Raw genomic sequence first — 24,394 nt, 5'->3', positions numbered from 1 at the left:
CATGAACCATTTCGTTTATTCCATAATTCTCGGTGACCAAGTACTGCCCTTTCTTATATAGTCCTTCAACCAAGTTTTTGGACGAAAAATTACTTGTCTTTCACAAATGTGATGAAAAATAGCATCGATTCACCAAACAACGTAACGTTAACAGTCGTTAGCCCGTAGCTGCAAGTGTGGCGACACGTGGGTTACAATAACAGACACGCCAATGGATTGTGCAGCGGGGATAACAGTGGTCAGCGGTAAACGGCGCTGCGCAGCCGTAACCATGTAGCAAGTGGGGTGGTGGTACCACACCAGGGAGAGTCACTTGTTTTGGCAACGTAACGAAGCGCCAGGTTTTAATGAAACAAATGGGCACTTGTAAGGTGTCAGGCAAATCCAACACCTTCCATGAAAACCCTGACATGATAGCAAATCCGGCAGTATGTCACATAGCTCCGAATAAATCCTGACATTAAATTAACAAAAGTAATACGATCAACAAGTAAGCAAATGGAATACCACAGACTAACACAAGAACGCCTAAATGCTTGTCGCCGGCCGAAGTGGCCGTGCGGTTAAAGGCGCTGCAGTCTGGAACCGCAAGACTGCTACGGTCGCAGGTTCGAATCCTGCCTCGGGCATGGATGTTCGTGATGTCCTTAGGTTAGTTCGGTTTAACTAGTTCTAAGTTCTAGGGGACTAATGACCTCAGCAGTTGAGTCCCATAGTGCTCAGAGCCATTTGAACCTAAATGCTTGTCATACCTTCCACCGTGAAACAGATGCAATTCCGAGGGGGAGAAACGAGAACAGAAGCCGAGAGCAGAGTCGTGTAGGCTAGGAGGCCCTACGATAAGGGACGGACACCCACATCACCGGCCGATCGCCGGGAGGTCCATCCCCCAGCCCATGTTAAAAGATAGGGCCTTCCAGAAGAACAGTATAGATCTTACGATAACACTAAAAGGGCTACACCAGCTGCAAGTTCTAGCGTGAGAATATACGTGTCTCTGTTACGTAGCAAACATTAAAAAACATTGCCCCACCACGAAAAGTATAACGTTTCTCATTGGATAGACAGAATTTTTGTAGGCGGAGCTTAAGGTTAACATTGAGACGCTGATTGGTCAGTTGAAAACACAGCCAGATACCTTTTCTTAAACCAGCTTCGGTAAATTGTAGTGAGGAGAAGTTAGTGAGAGTTGCTACTGAGACGACGAGGTGTGTGGAGCTGCGCCGCCCGCCACCCATGACGCAGCCTAACCACCGACAAGGTAATGGACGTACGCGATGCCGCATAAGGGAGCATAAGGCTTCACTCAGAACTGCAGAAGTCTCATCTCTTACATCCCCTTTTTACGTAATGGTTCAAATGGCTCTGAGCACTATGGGACTTAACTGCTGTGGTCATCAGTCCCCTAGAACTTAGAACAACTTAAACCTAACTAACCTAAGGACATCACACACATCCATGCCCAAGGCAGGATTCGAACCTGCGACCGTAGCGGTCACGCGGTCCCAGACTGTAGCGCCTAGAACCGCACGGCCACTCCGGCTGGCTTTTTTACGTAATGGTAGTTCAAATGGTTCAAATGGCTCTGAGCACTATGCGACTTAACTTCTGAGGTCATCAGTCGCCTAGAACGTAGAACTAATTAAACCTAACTAACCTAAGGACATCACACACATCAATGCCCGAGGCAGGATTCGAACCTGCGACCGTAGCGGTCGCTCGGTTCCAGACTGTAGCGCCTAGAACCGCACGTAATAGTAGTGTCGATCGTCAATTAAACTTCGTGGTATTCACATTTGCTACTTGAAGTTAAAATCTGAAATGCGATGATTTTTCTGTTATATAATTATTGAGAAGTCACATCAGCCACTGTAATTTATGACAAGTTAAATAAGTAATTAAAGATAATTGAGGGTTACTGTAGACCATTTTTGATAGTTTTCTCTTTTATGAAACTTAATTTAAACCTAGATTATAGATGTGATATGGCATAGGTCATCCTTCGATCTATTATAGAACATGGAAACCCATTCAGGGAATATTCGTTCACATTTTTGTTGAACGCAGTTGGTCTTTATCATCCTGTATTAAAATATTTCCTTTTATCAATAGTGCAATTTATAAAGAATCTTTTGGGAGTTGAATAAAAATTCCAGTGGTAAACTTAACTGCTTTTTCGACGTTATTTTACCAGCTAACTAAAAATAGGAAAGCCTTGAACTCCATCCACTAAATTTAGTTAGTATAAAGATTCTTTTACAGGGAGTGCAGTGGAGCTGACGCTGAAATCATTAAATATTTGATTATATCATCGGTAGTCTCACTGAGATCTTTTGAACTCTACATGTCGTGTGTGGTCTGGCGTCTCCTTACCAGCAACAGGTCCCAGGTTCAAACTAGTCAATTCCCTAAAAAACACGCTCAGAGCGTCGTTGCGCGAAAGTTGTAGGGAGACACGACTTAGAACAAACAGACACCACGCAGAATGTTAGACACCTGAGGCATATAAATGTCTGGATTTTAAGGCGGGAACACTCATCATCGCCGGAAGGTAGCAGAGCAACACCGGACAGGCGAGACAGTGGACTCTGCTAACTGCAGCCACGCGTTTGAGACTGGGCTGCACCTGCCATATGCAGTAAGTCCTTCACAGGACTTGGTGTCTCAGCCCTGCCAATCTGCAACCTGCGCTGAGTTCCTAGTGGGGTTCAGTGTCACAACACGAGTCACCAGCCGACTTCGTCCAGGGGTAGCAGGCAGCTCACAGCTGCGTTCCGTCACAATGGTGCAAGTGGGGCAAGGGGCTGCCAAGCCTACAGGACCCCGAGGGAAGTGATGTACGCACCACCTTGGTAGTTGCGTGCGGAAGCGAGGAGCAGGCTCCCATTTGGGGTGTCATCGCAGCACAACTCCAAGTGTCACTGACGTCAACGCCCATGGCCTGCAGGGACTACCGGCCTTAGCAGCACAAGGTGACAGCACAGCAGCAACAGTCAGAAGCCACCACCAGTTCACTGACCTAAGTCAGTGTCAGCGAGAAGAGCCTATCGAGCTACGCCATGTACCAAGATCAATAAAGTTCTTTCTAATTCTTAACAGTGTTTGCCCCATACCTCGTGGGCAGTCACCACCAGTCACTCGTCCCCGAGGGTCCCCACTTCGTTACACTTATAATCCCATGGAAATGACTGGCCTCCCTTTAAACAGCGGCTGTAACTCACCAGTCAACTACCCCACAATTGTTAACTACTGGTTCTAATTATCAATGAGTGGCTTCATGTAGATGTTCAATGCTTGAAGAAACTCAAAATGGTTCAAATGGCTCTGAGCACTATGGGCCTCAACTGCTGTTGTCATCAGTCCCCTAGAACTTTGAACTACTTAAACCTAACTAACCTAAGGACATCACACACACCCATGCCCGAGGCAGGATTCGCACCTGCGACCGTAGCAGCAGCGCGGCTCCGGACTGGAGCGCCTAGAACCGCACGCCCACCGTGGCCGGCTTGAAGAAATTCATGGGGTCTGTTCCTCCCTGGTCTTTATCAAGTTAAAGAGTGTGTTACACTGTTTTAGGAAGGCTCATGGAGCTGACAGATTTTTCTCTGGTATCGTTACAATGTGATACGTTTTACAGAGTAAATGCACATTTAAACTACTCACCTTAGAGCTTTAGCCACAACTGGAATGAACCTGTACATGAGATCGGCAATCCTCGACTTAATCGAAAATTCGAATAATTTTCGTCCCCAGCGGCGGAACTCTGCGTCCGGGTTTCGTTGAGAATTACTCTCGAGCCCGAAACCGACAGAGGCGATGATGTCGGTGGTGAACCTGGCGGCTATCTCCCGCATCTCCAGGATCTGGCCCTTCTTCGCTGGCTCCTCCAACACTTCCACCAATTGGCGTCCACAGTCCTGCATTGTCTGCAAGGAAGAAGAGACCGTTGATTGTAAAGGTTCTCATACAATTTTTTCCGAGATACAGGACGGTTGAAAAAAATGTTTACAATCCGACATGGTACATCAGGCATACAACAAGGATCAGTAATCACACAGGAACCGGCGGTCGCAAAGACCATCCGCGGGTACTAAATTGCGTTGCATTTGTTTAGTCAGTGTGCTACAAATGGATGCTCACTACAGGAGATGCTCAAAGTTTGTAAAAATGCATCGAGACACGCCTGACATCGATGCTGCATTGAACGGCGCACCCTCTCAAAGACACCTCGTTTATCTCGAAGACATCCTGCTGCCACAACTACCCTGTCCACTAGGTGCTCCGACGATGTAACAGATGATTCATACACAAGGTTCTTCAGATACCGCCCCCCACTCCCCCCGGAAAATATCGATTGGGGGCAGACAAGGTGATCGTGGTGGCCATGTGACTGGCCCACCGCGACCAGTCCAGTGGCTGGGCTGGGAAAGGTCGCCTACGGATGTGCCCTCACTTGCCTGCAGGGATTTGCAGGGGCTCCACCATGCTGAAATCGAATGCGGCGACGAACAGACAGGGGAACATCAATTAGCATGTATGGCATACCCTTTCGAAGGAATTCTAGATACGTGTGACAACCAAGTCGGTCCGGGAGAATGCACGGCCCAATTAAACAGTTTCCGACGACGCCAGCCCACATGTGAAGGTAGAGCCTTCTCGCGCCGTTTGCGAACCACCCTGTATACCTAACAATATAACTGTAATCTGCCTACTGCCATTTGCGTCTTACATTAACAAATATTCGTGAAAATGGCAACGCTCAGAAGGAATGAACCGAATGAATCCATTTCAGAAGGTATGTGTATAGCAGTGTAACAGCAGTAAGTGGTTAAGTTCACATACAGATGGTGTACACTTAAGCATGGCAGAGCGCTCTCTTGTGTGGGTGGTCAAGAATGTATTTCTTTCAAAACACACCTACAGTGATGTTCAGTCAAAGGAAATGGAAGCTTGGAAGAAATATACATATGCGTCGTGAAAGCAATAGAGCGAGCATCTGAGTGAATTTGAATGACGCAGGGTGTTCCGCCACCGAGTAATGTTATCTTTCGGCACGCAAAGGGCACATTAGCTGCAATGATAATACGTATGAAGTTACAGTGAACAGAAAATCGTTATTCCCAGCGATGAGCGGATAGTAAGTGATGCAGTATGGCAACAAGAAAGGATTATCGAGATCGGATTTGTATACTCATAACGGACGTACTGCTTAGTCGGTGTCTGAACCTGTGGTGTGGACAAGGAACTGGTGTGAAGCAAACGAAATGACAATTGCATAAAAGCTGCAATTTCCCTAAAGGTAATTATCTGTAAATCGAAATGTACCATTTCAATCATGCAACAATTACACACAGTGTTCATTTTAACTCAAGACATTGAAATATGTCGAAAACTACACATCCGATCAAAAAGAGGTATAATTCCAATTTCTTTCTGTTGGAGAGGAACATCCAACGACCTGAATAAGGCTAGATTACTCTATCTGAAACCTGGGTAAAGACCAGTGAGATTTAGCAACTGAGGCGGATTTTTGACATATTAATTTATCACAGTTGCTGACATGGCTGCAACATGTTAAAATTCCTGACATTCACGATATTTTTAGCTGTGTCCTGAATTTTTTCAAAGGTAATTCGGGACACCTATTTGACTCGAATTTAACAATTGTGAAACGATTTATCCCGAATTATATATTCATTTAATCTGCGTCCGTATCCTGTTACTGAAAGGGTTTTTTCCTAAATGAGCGATGTATGGAGCAGTGACAAAACACAGATTGTTGTAGAAACTACGAAAGCAATGTTAGTGACTAGAGTGAATTATGAAAAACCTTGAGCCGAATGTTTTCATTATGCTGTTGAAGAATAAAGACATGCTGAAGATAATTTACAGTACTCATGAATACTGTATGTCTGTTCACACTCCTTCATATTATGTACTAATAAAATCTAAAATAAAATACTTCTTGTAACAAATTAAGGTAATAGTTTGCTGCATTTATTATATTTAATTAAGATTTCTATTTGCAATATCAAAAATTTTTAATGTGTTTGGGATTTGACACTAGAAAATGTGATCACCTTATTGGTTCAAATGGCTGTGACACTATGGGACTTAACATCTGATGTCATCAGTCTCCTAGAACTTAGAACTGCTTAAACCTAACCAACCTACGAACATCACACACATCCATGCCCAAGGCAGGATTCGAACCTGCGACCGTAGCGGTCGCGCGATTCCAGACTGAAGCGCCTAGAACCGCTCGGCCACTTCGGCCGCCGATTACCTTATCACAATGAACTCTGTTAAGCGGCCACTAGAACCTTAGGTGTTTATGAACATTATGCCTCAAACTGCGCGTTTCTGACTATCCACATTTCTGGTATATATATGATAAAAGTTATACAGACAATTTTGGAACACCCTGTATTTTCCATACTTCTCTATTGACACAATTAGAAGCCACCAACAATGGGCGATCACATACACCGCGACGCCGCCTAGCCCGCCAGACAACTGAATATCTTAAATGTCATTTGCCTTCAACTCGTTGAGATGTATAAAATTGATGTCATTTACGTTTATAGTCCTTACTCCAGATTTTTACTACGTCTGACACGAAGGTCTCTATAACGAGCTTTCGCAAATCCTTGTTATTCCCACGTGTAATTTATGTCTGCTGATCTGTAGGAGGCGCACGCCCACTGACATTGTCAGCACTGAAACTCATGTCCCCCGCTCCCCCCGGAACATCGTGGCCATCGGCCAACTTATCGTCTACAGACCGTTTGTGTTAGGGAAAATAATTTGACCCAAGTGTTCAGCGTTTAAGTTTCTGTCTGGTGTCGCAATTCAAGCAGTGGCAGGCCTACCTTAGCGATACATCAGGTTAATTAGTTACGCGTTAATGGAACCTGGAACTATTTATCCCACATCGATATATGTATCAGTTTTAAATGATAAAAAATTTATCCATTTTGTACATAATTGATCGGACATGTGTAGTGCTTATTTTAACTTGTCATGCCCCAGAGATACGTCTTCGGTTAGGCCCACCCTCTGACAGTATAAAGTAGCACTGCTTTAGTTCTACTAATTGAACTACTGAAGGCTGGCTTTACTCAGGAGAATGAATGGGTAGCTCGGTCAGCTAAAATACTAAAGAGTTGTTTCAGCTAAAAGAATCAATATCTGGTTCAACCGATGGAAAAACTACTCTTTGTTTCCACTGGAAAAGAAAGAATGAATAATTCAATCAATATGCAAAGCTACAACGATGTTGAATCTTTCCTTTCGATTGCTCCCACTAATTGCTTTCATTCGAAAAAAATTAATCGATTATAATCCAACTGACAGGTAAAACTACAACCGAATGACACAATTGTTTTCATTTGGTTGCTGCCACGTACTGGTTCTATTCAAAAGAATGAATGAGTAGTCCTACCAACTGAACGATTGTTCTCATTCGATTGCTCCCACAGACTGGTTTCATTTAAAATAATGAATGAATAGCCGGCCGGTGTGGCCGAGCGGTCCTAGGCGCTTCAGTCTGGAACCGCGCAACCGCTACAGTCGCAGGTTCGAATCCTGCCTCGGGCATGGATGTGTGTGATGTCCTTAGGTTAGTTAAGTTTAAGTAGTTCTAAGCTCTAGGGGACTGATGACCTCAGATGTTAAATCCCATAGTGCTCAGAGCCACATGAATGAATGAATAATTCAAACGATACGTATTAACTACAACCGAATGAGTCGATTGTTTTCCAACAACCGAATGATCTATTGTTTTCATTCAATTGTTCCCGTCACTGGCGTAGACAACTTATTCGTTATTGTCTCCTCCAACCATTGTTGCTGTAGGCACTCATGTATAACGTGCCTGTATCAAGTGTGTACTTCATACCACACGTAATTCTGACAGTCGGACATGTACAGTTCTTCAGTCCTATTTGTGCTGTGTACGGTATCTAACCTGTGCTGGAAACTTCATTCAGTCACATCAATGGTTTTCCGTGTTACTATCTTGACAAACGTTAGATTTCAGGTTTACGTGCATCGCTGTTTGAAAGCAACGTCAATCATTAGAAGCGTCTCAACAGAATGGGAATGACAGGTGAGCCCATACTAGGACATGTATACGTTTACATCTACATGCATACTCCGCAAACCAGCTTACGGTGCAAAGCGGCTGGTACGAAGTACTACCAGTCATATCCTTTCCTGTTCCGCTTGCAAATACAGCGAGAGGAAAACAACTGTCTATAAGCCTCCGCAGAGGCCCAAATTTCTCTCATCTTCGTAGTCCTTGCGCGAAATGTGCGTTGGCGGCAGTAGAATCGTTATGCAGTCGGCCTCAAATGGGCGTTCTCTGAATTTCCGCAATAGTGCCTCGGAAGCGTCATCTTCCTTTCAGGGTTTCCATTTCAATTCACGATGCATACCCGTAATATATGCGGACTGATGATCGAACCTACCAGTAACAAAGCACGCCTCTGAATTTTTTCGATGTCTTCCTTTACTTCCTTTGCTTCGATACCAAACACTCAAGCAGTATTCGAGAACCGGTCACAGTATCGTTCTATATGCCGTCTCCATTTATATTCACGATGCATACCCGTAATATCTGTGAACTGATGATCGAAACTACCAGTAACAAAGCACGACGCGTCTGAATTGTTTCGATGTCTTCCTTTGCTTACTTTGATTCGATACCAAACATGCAAGCAGTATTCGAGAACCGGGCACAGTGTCGTTCTATATGCCGTCTCCTTTATAGATATGCTGCAGTTTCCTAAAATGTTGACAGGGACGAAGTTGACCATTGCCTTCTCGACTACCAGCCTGACGTGCTCATTTCATATCATATGCAGTGTTACGCCTAGATCTTTGATCGATGGGACTGTGTCAAGCAGCCCACTACTAATGCTGTATTCGAACGTTGCAGGATTGTCTTTCCCACTCATCCGCATTACCTTACTGTTTTCTACGTTTAGATTAAGCTGTCATTCATCACAACTATTCCTGTATCCCTCTACAGTCACTCAGCGACGATACCTTTCCGTGCACCACAGCGTCACCATCAGAAAGATTCAGAAATTGCTGTTCACTCTGTCCACAGGTTCACTTTGATAGGACCGCGCTGCTGTTTCAGATTACACGGCTGACAATTCACGGAGTGCCAGTGATGGAGTTTGTGTCACGAAGGGCAAGTCGTGTTCAAATAGAAGGTTTTGGAGTCTCGGAAATACTAACTAATTTGACACCTCGACTGCCCATATGAGACTACTGAGGGTTCAACCTGCCCTGTGCTAGACAGTCATGTGTGTACATCTTCTCAAAGGAGGCATTCATAAAATAATGCTTGATAATCGCTTTTCCAGTGAAGTGTCGTTCCAGTGATGAGCGCCAATCCTTTCAAGATTCCATAGTGAGCCTGCAGTCAGTGGATGCACATTGCGTAAGTTCCATACGTTCAGCTATTCAATGGGCATAGGGAGAAACGGGATTGAGTATTGTTCGAAAGCTTTCGCCAATAAGCTGAAAGTCGATGTCGACACTGTCATGCATATGAAACACATTACTGCTGGTGGGTCTTACTTTACTAAACTGTCCGCCCCCGGTAGCTGACGATGTAGTCATCTATTTACGTAATGCCGACGAGGTTCGAGCTGTTTTGAAGTGGGAAGCGACTTATGGTGAGGCGTCGGGTAGCTCTTTCAACGTACGTAGGTCACAAGTTATGTTCATTGGCACGGGACGTCCCGTGGAGTGCGTTACACCTCTCACCACCGTTTATACCATTCGCTGTTTGGGAATAGATTTTTCATCTGATCTCCGGCGTTCAGCCACCATCAACTGCCGACGCCTCCTTTTAATGATCAGAGCAGGTCTTATGGACCATCGCCTTCGATCCCTAGATATTCTCCAACGAGCTCGATATGTCAATATACAGGGTGAGTCACCTAACATTACCGCTGGATATATTTCGTAAACCACATCAAATACTGACGAAACGATTCCACAGACCGAACGTGAGGAGAGGGGCTAGTGTAAGTGGTTAATACAAACCATACAAAAATGCACGGAAGTATGTTTTTTAACACAAACCTATGTTTTTTTAAATGGAACCCCGTTAGTTTTGTTAGCACATCTGAACATATAAACAAATACTTAATCAGTGCCGTTTGTTGCATTGTAAAATGTTAATTACATCCGGAGATATCGTAACCTAAAGTTGACGCTTGAGTACCACTCCTCCGCTGCTCGATCGTGTGTATCGGAGAGCACCGAATTACGTAGGGATCCAAAGGGAACGGTGATGGACCTTAGGTACAGAAGAGACTGGAACAGCACATTACGTCCACATGCTAACACCTTTTTACTGGTCTTTTTCACTGACGCAAATGTACATTACCATGACGGGTGAGGTACGCGTACACACGTGGTTTCCGTTTTCAATTACGGAGTGGAATAGAGTGTGTCCCGACATGTCAGGCCAATAGATGTTCAATGTCGTGGCCATCACTTTCTGCACACAATTGCAATCTCTGGCGTAATGAATGTCGTACACGTCGCAGTACATCTGGTGTAATGTCGCCGCAGGCTGCCACAATACGTTGTTTCATATACTCTGAGGCTGTAGGCACATCACGGAACACATTCTCCTTTAACGTGCCCCACAGAAAGAAGAACAGAGGTGTAAGATCAGGAGAACGGGCTGGCCAATTTATGCGTCCTCCACGTCCTATGAAACGCCCGTCGAACATCCTGACAAGGGTCAGCCTAGTGTTAGTTGCGGAATGTGCAGGTGCACCATCATGCTGATACCACATACGTCGACGCGTTTCCAGTGGGACATTTTCGAGCAACGTTGGCAGATCATTCTGTAGAAACGCGATGTATGTTGCAGCTGTTTGGGCCTCTGCAATGAAGTGAGGACCAATGAGGTGGTCGCCAATGATTCCGCACCATACATTTACAGTCCACGGTCGCTGTCGCTCTACCTGTCTGAGCCAGCGAGGATTGTCCACGGACTAGTAATGCATGTTCCGTAGATTTACTGCCGCGTGGTTTGTGAAACCCGCTTCATCGGTAAACAGGTAGAACTGCAACGCATTCTCTGTTAATGCCCATTGACAGAATTGCACTCGATGATTAAAGTCATCACCATGTAATTGCTGATGTAGCGACACATGAAACGGGTGAAAGCGGTGACGATGCAGTATGCGCATGATACTACTTTGACTCAGTCCACCGGCTCTCGCAATGTCCCGTGTACTCATGTGTGGGTTCATGGCAACGGCAGCTAACACACCAACTGCATCCGCTTCTCCTGTGACGGGCCTGTTACGGACCCGTTTGCGTGCTACGACCATGCCTGTTGCATACAGTTGGCGGTAGATGTTTTGCAATGTGCGCCACGTTGGAAGCTCTCTGTCCGGGTACCGTTCTGCATACACCCTGCAGTCTTCAGCTGCATTTCGTCGACACTCGCCGTAGATGAGTATCATCTCCGCCTTTTCAGAGTTCGAATACACCATGGTCACAGTTCCTACAACACTACACTATCACAGACGTCTGGTAACACGGTGTACTACAGTTGGTCTGTGTGCGGAGACGAATGCAGAATAACAATAGCAGAAAGCGCTACATGCGCACACTGCGACAGCTAGACCAAACCATAACAGTGCACCACAGCCACACTCGTAAACACGGTCGTCATCGTAAACATGTCCCTGCAGATGCTGCTCGCCGACCGTGGCCCGTGTTTGTTACAACACGCAACTGAACGTCGGAGGTTTCAAGCGTCAACTTTAGGTTACAATATCTCCGGATGTAATTAACATTTTACAATGCAACAAACGGCACTGATTACGTATTTGTTTATATGTTCAGATGTGCTAACAAAACTAACGTGGTTCCATTTAAAAAAACGTATGTTTGTGTTAAAAAACATACTTCCGTGCATTTTTGTATGGTTTGTATTAAACAATTACACTAGCCCCTCTCCTCACGTTCGGTCTGTGGAATCGGTTCGTCAGTATTTGATGTGGTTTACGAAATATATCCAGCGGTAACGTTAGGTGACTCACCCTGTATATATCGCATCCCGAGTTCCCCATGTAGCACAAGTTCTACCCTTCCCGCTTACTGTGGCACGTCGCATGTTGGCAGCGATGGCATCTTTCGTCAGCTCTGGGCTGTTGTTCAAAGTTAACTATGCCACCCTAACTCTTCCCCGTGAACGAAGTGGGATAGATCTGTTTCACGTGCCGGATAGAGCTCGCGCCCTATTTGTCAGCTCCCAGATGACGGTATGGACACGTTGCCCAACGAGCCTCACTGGTCTCCTCCTGTCGGCATATTCGCCGGTCTCACTGTCAGCCCCAGTAATGGTCTCGGATGTTCCGGCCCAGTTCCATTATATACGATACTTCTTTCTTGAACTCAGTTATCTACGCCTCACCTTACCAAGACAGCTTTTACTCAAGACAAAGGCAGTATACAATGTCCTCCAATTAGGTCGTACACCTAACCCGATTCAACAAAAGTTCCCCCAGGTTGACTGGCGTCATGTATGGCGCGCGGTGTTCGCTTGTTACCTTGACACGAATGTTCAATCTGTCTGGTACCTAACTGTCAATGGTAAGCAAATCAACCAATTTCGCCTTCATCGTATCCACCTCGTCCAATCACCTCTATGTTCCACGTGTGGAGTGCCAGACAATGATGAACATCGGTTTGTTTGCGGACCGGCGGTGGAGGTTTGGCACTTGATTCGTCGTATTGTGGCTTTTCTAACGCGGGACATTCCGGATCGGATTACTCCCCTTTCATTATTATTTCCGGAACGTGACTATTTTCCTCTTACAAAGACCAATGCTGTGAATTGGATTCGCTGACATGCCATTCACTACCTATTTGGACAAACTGTAGACTCTGTACTCGATTTATGGACATACCTCAATGACCGTCATTATGTCGTTGTCCGTCACCCAAAATACAGACAATTTTTCTCGAACTTCCTTGGGAGTGCTTTCCACGACCCGCCTCGCAGCTGGAATGTGTTAAGCCAAGAGAGAAGAAGGTTTCCTGTTTGAATCAATGAACATTTCTGAACAATTGAACGGATCAGTTTCGAGAAGACGTGACTCAACATATTACCAGCGGGGCGCAGAAGGCCTCTGATCAATTACACAACAAAACTAAACAAAAAAAAAAATGACATAAAAACAATAAAAATAAAAATAAAATTCAGAAAAAAGTGGTCAGCGCGACAGACTGTCAATCCTATGGGCCCGGGTTCGATCCCCGGTTGGGTGGGAGATTTTTTTCCGCTCAGGGACTGGGTGTTGTGGTGTCCTAATCATCATCATTTCATACCCATCGACGCGCAAGTCGCCGAAGTGGCGTCAAATCGAAAGACTTGCACCACGCGAGCGGTCTACCCGACGGGAGGCCCTAGTCACACAACATTATTATTATTATTATTATTATACTTTACTAAACTAAAAAAGACTCCGTACAAACAGGTCTCGGAAGATCCAACGGTACCGATCGGTCGCCGTATCATCCGCAGCCTAAAGCACCACTTGGTGCGGATATAGAGGAGCATATGGGTCTCCCAGTCGTTGTCAGCTTTCGTGTCAGAAGACGCTGGTTCTCAGTCAAGCAGCTCCTCAACTGGCCTCTCAAGGGTTGAGTCCATTACCACAACAACCCAATCGCATAGGAGCTTCAAGGCTGACACGTTTTTCTGAGTGATAAGTTTAGATACGTGACTGATTGCCTCCAAGCTAGTTATTACGGCACACTGCTCAGCTATATCTGATGACGTAATCTGACGTCCTTCAGTGTTCATCTGTCACACTATTACGGTTTGGTGATACTGACTTTCCACAGTTGCAGAGCTAACACACTACGATAGCTATCTACATTTACATGCCTGGCAGAGAGTTCATCGAACCATTTTCATACTACTTCTCAACCATTCCACTCACGAATGGCGCGTGGGAAAAAGGAACACCTAAATCTTTCCGTTCGAGCTCTGATTTCTCTTATTTTATTATGATGAGCATTTCTCACGACGTAGGTGGGTGTCAACAAAATATTTATACATGCGGAAGCGAAAGTAAGTGATTGAAATTTCGTAAATATATCTCGCCGCCAAGAAAACCGCCTTTGTTTCAGTGAGTGCCACCCCAACCCGCGTATCAAATAAGTGACACTCTCACCCTTATTGCGCGATAACACGAAACGAGCTGCCCTTATTTGCCCTTTTTCGATGTCCTCCGTCAATCCTACCTGGTAAGGATCCTATACCGCGCAGCAATATTCCAGCAGAGGACAGACATGTGTAATGTAGGCTGTCTCTTTAGTGGGTTTGTCGCATCTTCTAAGTGTTCTGCCAACAAAGTACAGTCTTTGTTTCGCCTTCCCCAGAATATTATCTATGTCGTCTTTCCAATTTCAGTTGCTCGTAATTGTAATGCCTAGGTAATTAGTCGAATTGACAGCCCGTAGATTTGTGTGATTTATCGTATGCACAAAATTTATCGGATTTCTTTTAGTACCCATGTGGACGACCTAGCACTTTTCTTTGTTTAGTGCTAATTGCCACTTTTCGCACCATACAGAAATTCTATCTAGATCATTTTGTAATTGGAATTTATCGTCTGATGATTCTACTAGACGGTAAATTACAGCGTCATCTGCAAACAATCTAAGGCGGCTGCTCAGATTATCACCTAGATCATTTATGTAAATCAGGAACAGCAGAGGGTCCTTACGGAACGCCAGATGTCACTTCTGTTCTACTCGATGATTTACCTTCCATCATTACGAACTGTGACCTCTCTGAGAGGAAATCCCGAATCCAGTCACACAACTCAGACGATACGCCATATGCACGCAATTTGATCAATAGTCGCTTGTGATGAACGGTATCAAACGCCTTCTGGAAATCTAGGAATATGGAATCGAACTGAGATCCCTTGTAGACAGCACTAATTACTTCATGGGAATAAAGAGCTAGCTGTGTTGCACAAGAACGATATTTTCTGAATCCGTGTTGGTTATGTATTAATAAGTCATTTTCATCAAGGTGATTCATAATGTTCGAGTACGGTATATGTACTAAAATCCTACTGCAAATTGAAGTCAGTGATATGGGTCTGTAATTCAATGGGTTACTCCTATTTCCTTTCTTGTGACCTGTGCTACTTTCCACTCTTTAGGAAAGACCTTTCGTCAAGTGAGCGGTTGTATACGATTGCTAAGAAAGGCGCTATTGAGTCTGCATACTCTGAGAGGAACCTGATTGGTATACCACCTGGACCAGAAGACTTGCCTTTCTTAAGTGATTTGAGTTGTTTCGCAACACCTAAGATATCTACTTTTATATCACTCATGCTAACAGCTGTTCTGGTTTCGAATTCTGGAATATTTACTTCGTCTTCTTTCGTGGAGGAATTACGGAAAACTATATTTTGTAATTCCGCTTTAGTGGCACCATCATCGGTAACATTTCCATTGCTATTGCGCAGTGACGGTATTGACTATTTTTTGCCACTGGTGTACTTTACATACGACCAGAATCTCTTTGGGTTTTCTACCATATTTTCAGACAATATTTCATTGTGGAAACTATTAAAATCATCTCGCATTGACGTCCGCACTAAATTTCGAGCTTCCGTGAAACTTAGCTGTTAGTAAATTGTACAAATTTCACTGATAAAACAGAAACTTCGACTGATATTTTGGCCTAGCGAATATGACCTTGGTCCAAAGTCTCATTCAGATATTTACAGGTCACAATTTTCTGTTTGAATCCCAAATAATGTGTCACCATTTACTTGTATTTAGGAGAATATGACTCGGATTGGATGCTTTGTGTGAAATTGTAGTTGTTACAAAATCATTCTTGGACTAAGGTATTTATGACAAATAGGGAATTGTGCATAGTATTAATTTGCAACTAAGTACAGTACTTTAAGGAAATCAGAGGAGTGTTAGTGACGTGTGTACAATATCTATCTATAACATGGACAGATCCATTTTTGTTACTTACTTGGCACATCATTTTGAGCTTTCCTGTCGTAAAGGCAGGCGACATCTTAGCTCGCAGTCTCTTCCATCTGCCTCCGTTCAAGTTGAATAAATGATAACTCAGTGGGTCTTTCTCATCGAAGTTAACATTTCTGTGGGAGAATGCATCAAACTCCTTGACTAACACCAGTCGGATGAGATCCGGGTCGACCAGCAACAGAGCTGGTTTGCTGAAGAGATATACTCCCACGTATCTCTGATCTGAAAAGTGTGAAACATTAATAGTGGGCAGAAATATAGTCTACATTATCAAAGAAAGTTACAGTTAAAATAAAATTGGAAACAATATAAAGAGAAGGCAGCTCAGACAGGTATTACTCCACAATACCTCGGAAACGATTGTAGAGCCCTTGGAAGATGAATTCCAGACGAGTCAGTCCAAGAAACACTCTCGCCATATTGCCAAATGGGATCACAGTTGGTGCCTGCGATACGCCCTTCTTGGTCCAGTAGCTGTAGCGGTGAGAGTACCAAGTGTAGACAGCCGCCGCAGCCACCAGGGCTACGGCCAGGAATTCACTCAGCCATGATTCCAGAAACAGGCCCATGTCGAGACCGAGCTTATCCACAACTAGGGTTATCTGGTAGTCGTCGGAAATGTCCAACCGATCTGTTAAAAAACAAGCAAAACAAAGAAACTGAAAATAATACACTACACCATTAGGTGTTTAGAGGACCTATATTCATTTTCTGTGACACACTTGTCTCAACCTAAGTTCTTCCAGACTCCTTCGGGTAGGCGGTGGTACAATTGATCTTCTCTGCCGTAATATAACAGGACAGAAGTGAAGAGGTGCTGATTGCAATCCCTGGTCAGTACAGGACTAGTTTGTACTGTAAAATAAGGGGGCGTTGGTAGTGGAGACAATCCCTCAGTGTCACTATTGTAATTTATTCCTTGCCAGCACTGGACTTTATTTTTTACTGATCTGTATGGTATTGGACTACATCCATTATGTTGTAGGATTTATGTGGTCCAAATGGCTCTAAGCACTATGGGACTTAACTTCTGAGGTCATCAGTCTCCTAGACTTAGGACTACGTAAACCTAACTAACCTAAGGATATCACACACATCCATGCCTGAGGCAGGATTCGAACCTGCGACCGTAGCAGGCGCCCGGTTCCGGACTGAAGCACCTAGAACTGCTCGGCCACAGCGGACGGCATGTATGTGGGGAAAGGATCGTTGAGAATTGGGAACTAAGAGTCGGGCAGGAAGAGCTTGGGTTGCAACCTTGACAAGGTATGAACACATGGTGCAGATTACAGCTGGTACGGTGGGTGTGTTTCAGGACCAGTCCCGTGAAAAATGGGTGCTAGACGGTTAAATCGCCCTTAGAAAGGTGTTTGGAGAAGAATGGAAGGTTTAAGTGATAGTATAGGCGCCGCAGAGACTATAAGGGCCGGCCGGTGTGGCCGTGCGGTTCTATTCCCTTCAGTCTGGATCCGAGTGACCGCTACGGTCGCAAGTTCGAATCCTGCCTCGGGCATGGATTAGTGTGATGTCCTTATGTTAGTTAGGTTAAAGTAGTTCTAAGTTCTAGGGGACTGATGACCACAGATGTTAAGTCCCATAGTGCTCAGAGCCACTTGAAGCATTTTGAAGATTATAAGGAATAATTTGGTGTGTTGTGACCTGTAAGACAAAACAAGATTTCGTACCTGGATTATTATATTCTCAGATCCTTTGGACTAATCATAAACACCTCAAATTATGCAAGAGTCCAGAAACTATCCGTTCAAATTAATTCAGGAGATAGCATCAAAAAAATATGATTAGTTACGGTGCATATATTGCCTGATGGCAATATTTCATGCTACCAACGATTTACACAGAAGGTAGTTTAGCGCGCCAATTGCAGCACTGGCATTCACAGTAACTCTGAGTGAATGCGAAAATATCAGCTAAGGCCTAGCTCTGACTTTCAACTAGCAACTGAAATGCACAAACATCTGACGTTCTTATTTACTTTTCGTACTAAGCTTTTCGGAAAATTTCACCTCCATTTTCAGAGGGATTTATTGAACGTTGACATAACATGGAGGGTTTACAACTGCCATTAATTGAGCAACCTGTGACACTGGTTTTCAGTGGTCAGCGCCATCTTCTCCAAACCTATTTACGTCACGCACTTCACTTTTCATGAACTGATATGAGCAGAGAGTACTGTAATTCCGCTGTCATGTAAAATCATTACTTTGTGGTGCGTGAGGAATTCAAAGTTTTACAAATAACGAAGCTGTAAAATTTTACTGTTGAAATGATCTGTGCAGTTTAAATAACTGACGAATATATTTTGAATGTAATAAACTGGAATAACTCTACAGTGACTCCGCTTGTAGCATCGTCTAAACCAGCGATTACCAAAGTGGTCTGTATCGAAATCCAATGGTCGACTTCAAACGCTAGGGGGCCGTATCAGCGAAAAGAGGACCACGAAAGTGGATCACATGTAATTTACTCACATTTACTCATAGCAGAACTGTAATTCAGTTTCGCTGCTCTGCTTAGAACATCTGACTTGCGATACTTTGCTGATGTCAGCAGTCTAATAATATATTTTGACGGAATACTGAAGCGTGTTTTGAACTCTTAGTCCAATGCAAACAATTTTCCTTTAATAAACATGGATTTTAATTCTTTCCTATGGTCAAGAAAAAACTCTAGAAAAGAAGCCAAGTGATTGCGAAAAATGCCATACTTCCGGATGCTAGCTAAATCACTCATTTGCCAACTAAATGGTATTAAAAAGAAGTCAGGGCCAGACCCAAAAAGCTGATTTGGCAACTCTGCCTCCAGTATTAATTTCTAATCATCTCTCGCGCCCCCTCCACCGAAAGCCATAAAAAATCATTGTTTTTTTTTTAAACCTGTGATAAAATTTAAAATGATGAAATCATTTTCTACCTTGTATGCTGTTCATTTCTGGAACACAACCTACGACCAGCTTAGAGACGGAAGTGATGGCACTTTCTGCAGGACCTGACCATCATTTTGCAGGACAATGCTCAAGCACGTACAGTGCAAACTGTTACTGATTTGTTTGACTGACAGGGCTGCTAAGTGGTATACTACCGACTTCCCTCCCCTGACTTAAGCCCTCGTGAGTTCACCTCGATTTCTAAACTGAAGTAAACACTTCACGGCATTCTTCAGGCAATAGACCGCACCGCTCGAACTGTCAACAGAACTGGCACTGCTAAGAGTCTCCTACACTACTATGAGGGTCAGTAAAACTTTGAAACACGTATCTATTTTGTACGAGCTGTAAATAAATAGTTGCCACTATTAAAGTTACAACCTCGTATTTGTCAAAACATAATTTAATGATTAATTGCGTAAGTATTTACCTTCAAAAAGGCCAGTGCAATTTAACTAAGTTCTCCTGATGCACCGATTCATATCTTAGCAACGAAGCCAAGTACGAATATATGCCACCAGTACGCAACGTTTCCGGGCTCCCAAACGTACAGCTAGAAATATTCGGTATCTCCTTACCTAATAGGTATTTGCATTACAACTAACTATAGGTATTTGATAGAGACAGTGCACGATATTTCTGACAAAACTTCGTTTCAGAACAATACCCTATGAGAGAATGTAGGCATGTGCAAGTCTCTACAGCACAAAATTTTCTATTCTGGTTTAGAAGTTGTGATTGCTGACATGTTTTTCCTGTATTCTACCCAATTTACTACCACCTCAAGACAACAGTATCGGAAATATTCGGCATTATGGTATGTCAGCGACCACTGCTAATATGTGGAGGAAATTCTCTTACCTCTGCAGCCGATGGCGAAGAGGCCAACCACTCTGGTACCTGCTGTTGTCGTCCGCTCTCTTATAAGCAACAGCATCCGATAAAGCGCATGCGTTAATACAGCGTGAAAAACGTAACTGCGCATAAGGAGAGATCCTGATAAGATAAGACAGAAACGCAGGTTGTCAAGATTAAGCAGCGTAGGTAATTACACCGTAAACTTCCGGTGCAAGTGAGTCACAGCAGTGTACTCTGGACACCTTTTCGTGACATGCAATTTCGTTTGTGATCTGATAACATAATTGTCTACTTACTTTCTCCTTGATTATTTTACGAGTTTCCTTATATAGGCAAGAAAGTTCATCTGCTTGAATCCATCTCAGTTTTGAAATTAGTACACAACACAGTACTGTTGTTCATTTTCAGCGGTTGTGGATTGATACTGTCCTACAAAATTGCATTCTGTGGATCTCATTATTGGAGGAGAACGCGTATGAGAGATACCCGAAGGTAAATATTAACGGAGAGGAATACTAGAAAGGAACTAATTGTGTTAACATTAAACTATCGTTAAACTGCTGTATACTGTCTTGTGCTTAGTCAAGCTGTGAGAAAACACACAAAAATGAAGTAGGAAGCACTTCTCCAAAACAATCTGCTCTTAACTCGTTCGTACTAAGTATCTGCTACTTTTCTTTATCTTCGTGTTGAGTGATTGGGATTACGTCACAGATTTAATGTCTTTAATGTTTCCTATTTTTTCAGCACTTATTCATGTTCTCGCAGTAATCCTTCATCTTCTTCTCACGTTGTAATTTTCTTTCTTCCGTCCATATTGTCTGAGCTATCTTGCTTCTGTGTTGATAGCCTTGCAAACTAAGTACAGGGTGGCACAGAAAAAAGGGAACATTTCCACAATCCAATAAAACTAGAAGTGATGAAGGATAGAAACTGCATTCATTGTAATTGAAACCTTACAACTTTGCCATTTACGACACATTGATGGCATTTATCATTTTTTTTATAAATTACGTCCTTTAGATGACTTCCTCCTGTACGAATACATTCGTGAAATCTGCTGTTTGAGATTCCTCATTGACCGCTGCAACATCTCAGCTGGGATACTGTGAATTGCATCCAGAATTCTCTGTTTTAACTCATTCGGGGTTCTTGGTCGAGTCATGTAGACTTTGCTTTTGAGGTAGCCCCAGAGGAAAAAATCACAAACGGATAAATCTGGCGATCTATGGGGCCAGGGAATGTTATCGAATCGCGAGATCACACGGCTGCCAAACAATTCTCTCACATATGCCACTGACTGCCGTGCAGTGTGTGATGTCGCTCCGTCCTGTTGAAACCAGGCCTCTTGAACGTTTGGAAAGTTGTTCAATGCAGGTGTAGCGAGAGTTCGTAAAATCTCCACGTAACGATCGGCATTGACAGTTATAATGCTTCCCAGTTCATTTGTGAAAAAATACGGTCCGATAATCCCATGTGATGAAACACCACAACATACTGTCACTTTCCTAGCGTGTAAAGGGCGCTCATGAACGTCATTGGGATTTTTGTTTGCCCAGTTCTGTTTTTTTTTTTTTTTTTTTTTTTTCACATAACCTGTGAGATGAAAATGTGCCTCATCTGACATCTACAGCTTGTTCAGAAATTCATCGTCATTGTTCATTTTTCTTATCTTTTGTTGACAGAGTCCTAATCGTAACCGGTAATCATTGTCTTTCAATTATTGCACCATTGTAGTTTGTACAGATGAAATTTTAAATCAAGATGAAGAATTCTGTGGACACTTTCCCGGAACATTCCAATCACTGCTGCTTGCTTATAAACTGAACTCCGTGGGCTCCGTATGTCCGACTCGCATACAACATCAATGTTCGCTGGAGAACGCACACTTCTTGGTCGTCCTATTGGTTTCTTCTTGAGGGCAGATCCATTCTCTTCAAAGTTATTAATCCAACATTTCATCGCGTGTTTCGACGGAACGGCATCATGACGCCCTAAATTATAAAAACGTTGAAACTCTCTCTGCGCCGCTACCAAACTATCATTGTTTTGTCACTCTGTATTTTATTCTTTTGTTTCTGTTTTTACAGTTCTCTGATCTTGTTTCTCCCTAGTTCTTTCAGTAATCCTTGCTATTGTTGATTTCTTTTTCCATACATATAGGACGAATAGTTACTATGTTGGATGATTCGTCCGCAGCTCGTGGTCGTGCGGTAGCGTTCTCGCTTCCCACGCCCGGGTTCCCGGGTTCTATTCCCGGCGGCGTCAGGGATTTTCTCTGCCTCGTGATGACTGGGTGTTGTGTGCTGTCATTAGGTTAGTTAGGTTTAAGTAGTTCTAAGTTCTAGGGGACTGACGACCATATATGTTAAGTCCCATAGTGCTCAGAGCCATTTGAACCATTTTTTTGGCTGATTCGCTCCTTTTATTGCACCCATTAATTTTTTAATTATCTGTCTTTCAAGTGCATCTGTTCTGTCTGGCTTGTAGGTAATTGTTAAGTTTCCACACACACAATAAACGTTTCGGTCCTACACAATGATATAGTGCTTTAGCTTTTTATTTATAGAGATCCTTTTCTAGATATTATATGCTTCTTCCATTTTCTGATTCTTTCATGTACCGGTATTGCAGATCGTTCTCGTCCATTCTGTTGTGTCGTGTCTCCAAGATACGGAAATTCATTAATTCATTCTGTTTTATCTAAATGTGTTAGTGTAAATTTTTGTATATTTTTTATATTTGTTATGTAATTTGTTTCTTCTTAGCTGAAATTCTGAGAGCAGTTCTTCTATTGGCTATTTTATCTAGAATATTTGAGTTTCTACCTCTGTCAGATTTTCTGAAAATATTGAAAAATCGTCTGCGAAAGCTAAACAGTTCACTTTAGTTCTCTTTGAAATCTTTCCTAGAATTGCTGGTTCAGTTTTGTGTTTCCTATATCAAGTTCCAGATGCTTATAATCTTTTCTAAAACAAGTATATGTGAAAAGAGGAAACTGGAACTTTATCACACTGCCTTGTTTTAGATATGTTAAACGCATCCTTAATTTGAATGCGAATCTGCACGATTTCCATCTTTGTGATTGAAACGACGCAGTTTTATGTTGCCTTTTTATATAAATTCCTAATTGTCCAAATAATCTTTTTTGCCATTTTGATTATTAGTTATCGGTTTATTATCATTAAGAACAAAGAATGTCGCCATGAAAAGGGGTAACAGTAGATAAGGGTTTTTATTATCGCTCGTGTTTACTTGGCATCCTATCATATATTACCACCTTCAAACTAACAATGAATGCCGGAGTTTTCATTGTGACATTGTTGTGCAACATAGCTAGTAACATTAAAAGACGCCCACTGTTTCTTGACTATCCAAAACGTCTAAATATTGCTTGTTAAATCTTGGTGGGACGATTTCTCGCTCTATAACAGGGCCTTTCCGTAGCGGACTTTAGCTGTGGCTCCTACACCAAAAAAGAAACGCATAACGAAAATCTGGCTACCAAGTTCCAGATCGACTGATCAATGATTAAATTTCACTAAGTGCATCCTAGTCATTCACTCTTACAGATACATGAAGTCAGTGCTCATAGGAGGAACATCGGCATGTGGATATGCTCATGGAAAAACTTTAATTAACGAAATTGAAACTAAGGGGACATTTATTAGCAAATTGGTTCATACTCCTGAACTGCATTAAACATGGAACACACATAAAATCCTAGCACAATACTTCCGCAACAGCAAAAGTATTAATCATTATTATTCATGATTGGCTGGGTCGGTCACCACAGTTTGGGTGTACATAAGCTCACACACAAAGTCTCAGACATCTACAGTACTATGGACGTATTCTTGTCAATGTTAAGCCGTCAAAACCGGCCTGTGCGTTGCAGCGGAAAGAAAATGTGGATCTTAGGCCAGTATTACATTATCATATTTCTTTGTCAAAGTTGATATGTCAAATATTCATCTCAAATAAATTTGATGGTGTAATAGGGAACTTTGTCAAATCTCGCCTGTCGTCAAATAAATATGATCAAATCTAGGGTCTCGTCGCAGATGTGATCATAAAAGTCGTTCACTGCAATGTGAAATGTAACCGCTTGGAGCGCTGGCGTCGCTACAGCTATTTGATGTCTCTGTAGTGTGTTTGTAAACATGGTTTCAAAGTTGGTGTATTCCTTCGACTCTTATTAAATAAACCCGTTACGACTAAGGTGGAGGGTGAGCAAGGGGCACTGTGCGTGGTATTAATTGTGTGTTGTTAGGCAGGTGGAATATTCTGCAGGCGACTTCATGTCCACAATCACAGCTACAGCCATCCACCTCTACATCTGGAAACATCCAGGCAGCTCTTTTCAGCTAGCCAGAATATGGGAGTTGGTCACACTCTAAAATAAAAAATTCTTTCTTAGCTTTTGTGGCGTTCGCTGTGTTATTCAGTGGTTTGGTATTTAACTAATTTGTAAATGAAAATGATAATCTTATTTTATTACAGAGAGTA

The 24,394-nt window shown here is 43.1% G+C and overlaps 1 protein-coding gene across 1 annotated transcript in view; it reads right to left on the bottom strand.

Annotated features, from left to right (window-relative positions):
* Nucleotides 1–19,904, bottom strand: part of LOC124616171 (cytochrome P450 6k1-like) — a 51,292-nt gene extending 31,388 nt beyond the window's left edge. The window contains exons 1-4 of the mRNA XM_047144453.1: nucleotides 19,889–19,904; nucleotides 16,433–16,714; nucleotides 16,067–16,305; nucleotides 3,664–3,926 (exon numbers count right to left, since the gene is read on the bottom strand). Coding sequence (XP_047000409.1) covers nucleotides 3,664–3,926; nucleotides 16,067–16,305; nucleotides 16,433–16,652 — 722 coding nt within the window. The 5' untranslated portion in view covers nucleotides 16,653–16,714; nucleotides 19,889–19,904. The remainder of the gene's footprint in view (nucleotides 1–3,663; nucleotides 3,927–16,066; nucleotides 16,306–16,432; nucleotides 16,715–19,888) is intronic.
* Nucleotides 19,905–24,394: the final 4,490 nt, after the last annotated feature.

Source organism: Schistocerca americana, chromosome 5, assembly GCF_021461395.2.
Source record: "Schistocerca americana isolate TAMUIC-IGC-003095 chromosome 5, iqSchAmer2.1, whole genome shotgun sequence".
Taxonomy (NCBI): domain Eukaryota; kingdom Metazoa; phylum Arthropoda; class Insecta; order Orthoptera; family Acrididae; genus Schistocerca; species Schistocerca americana.
The sequence above is the reverse complement of the archived record's forward strand: the minus strand, read 5'-3'. Positions and strand labels throughout refer to the sequence as shown.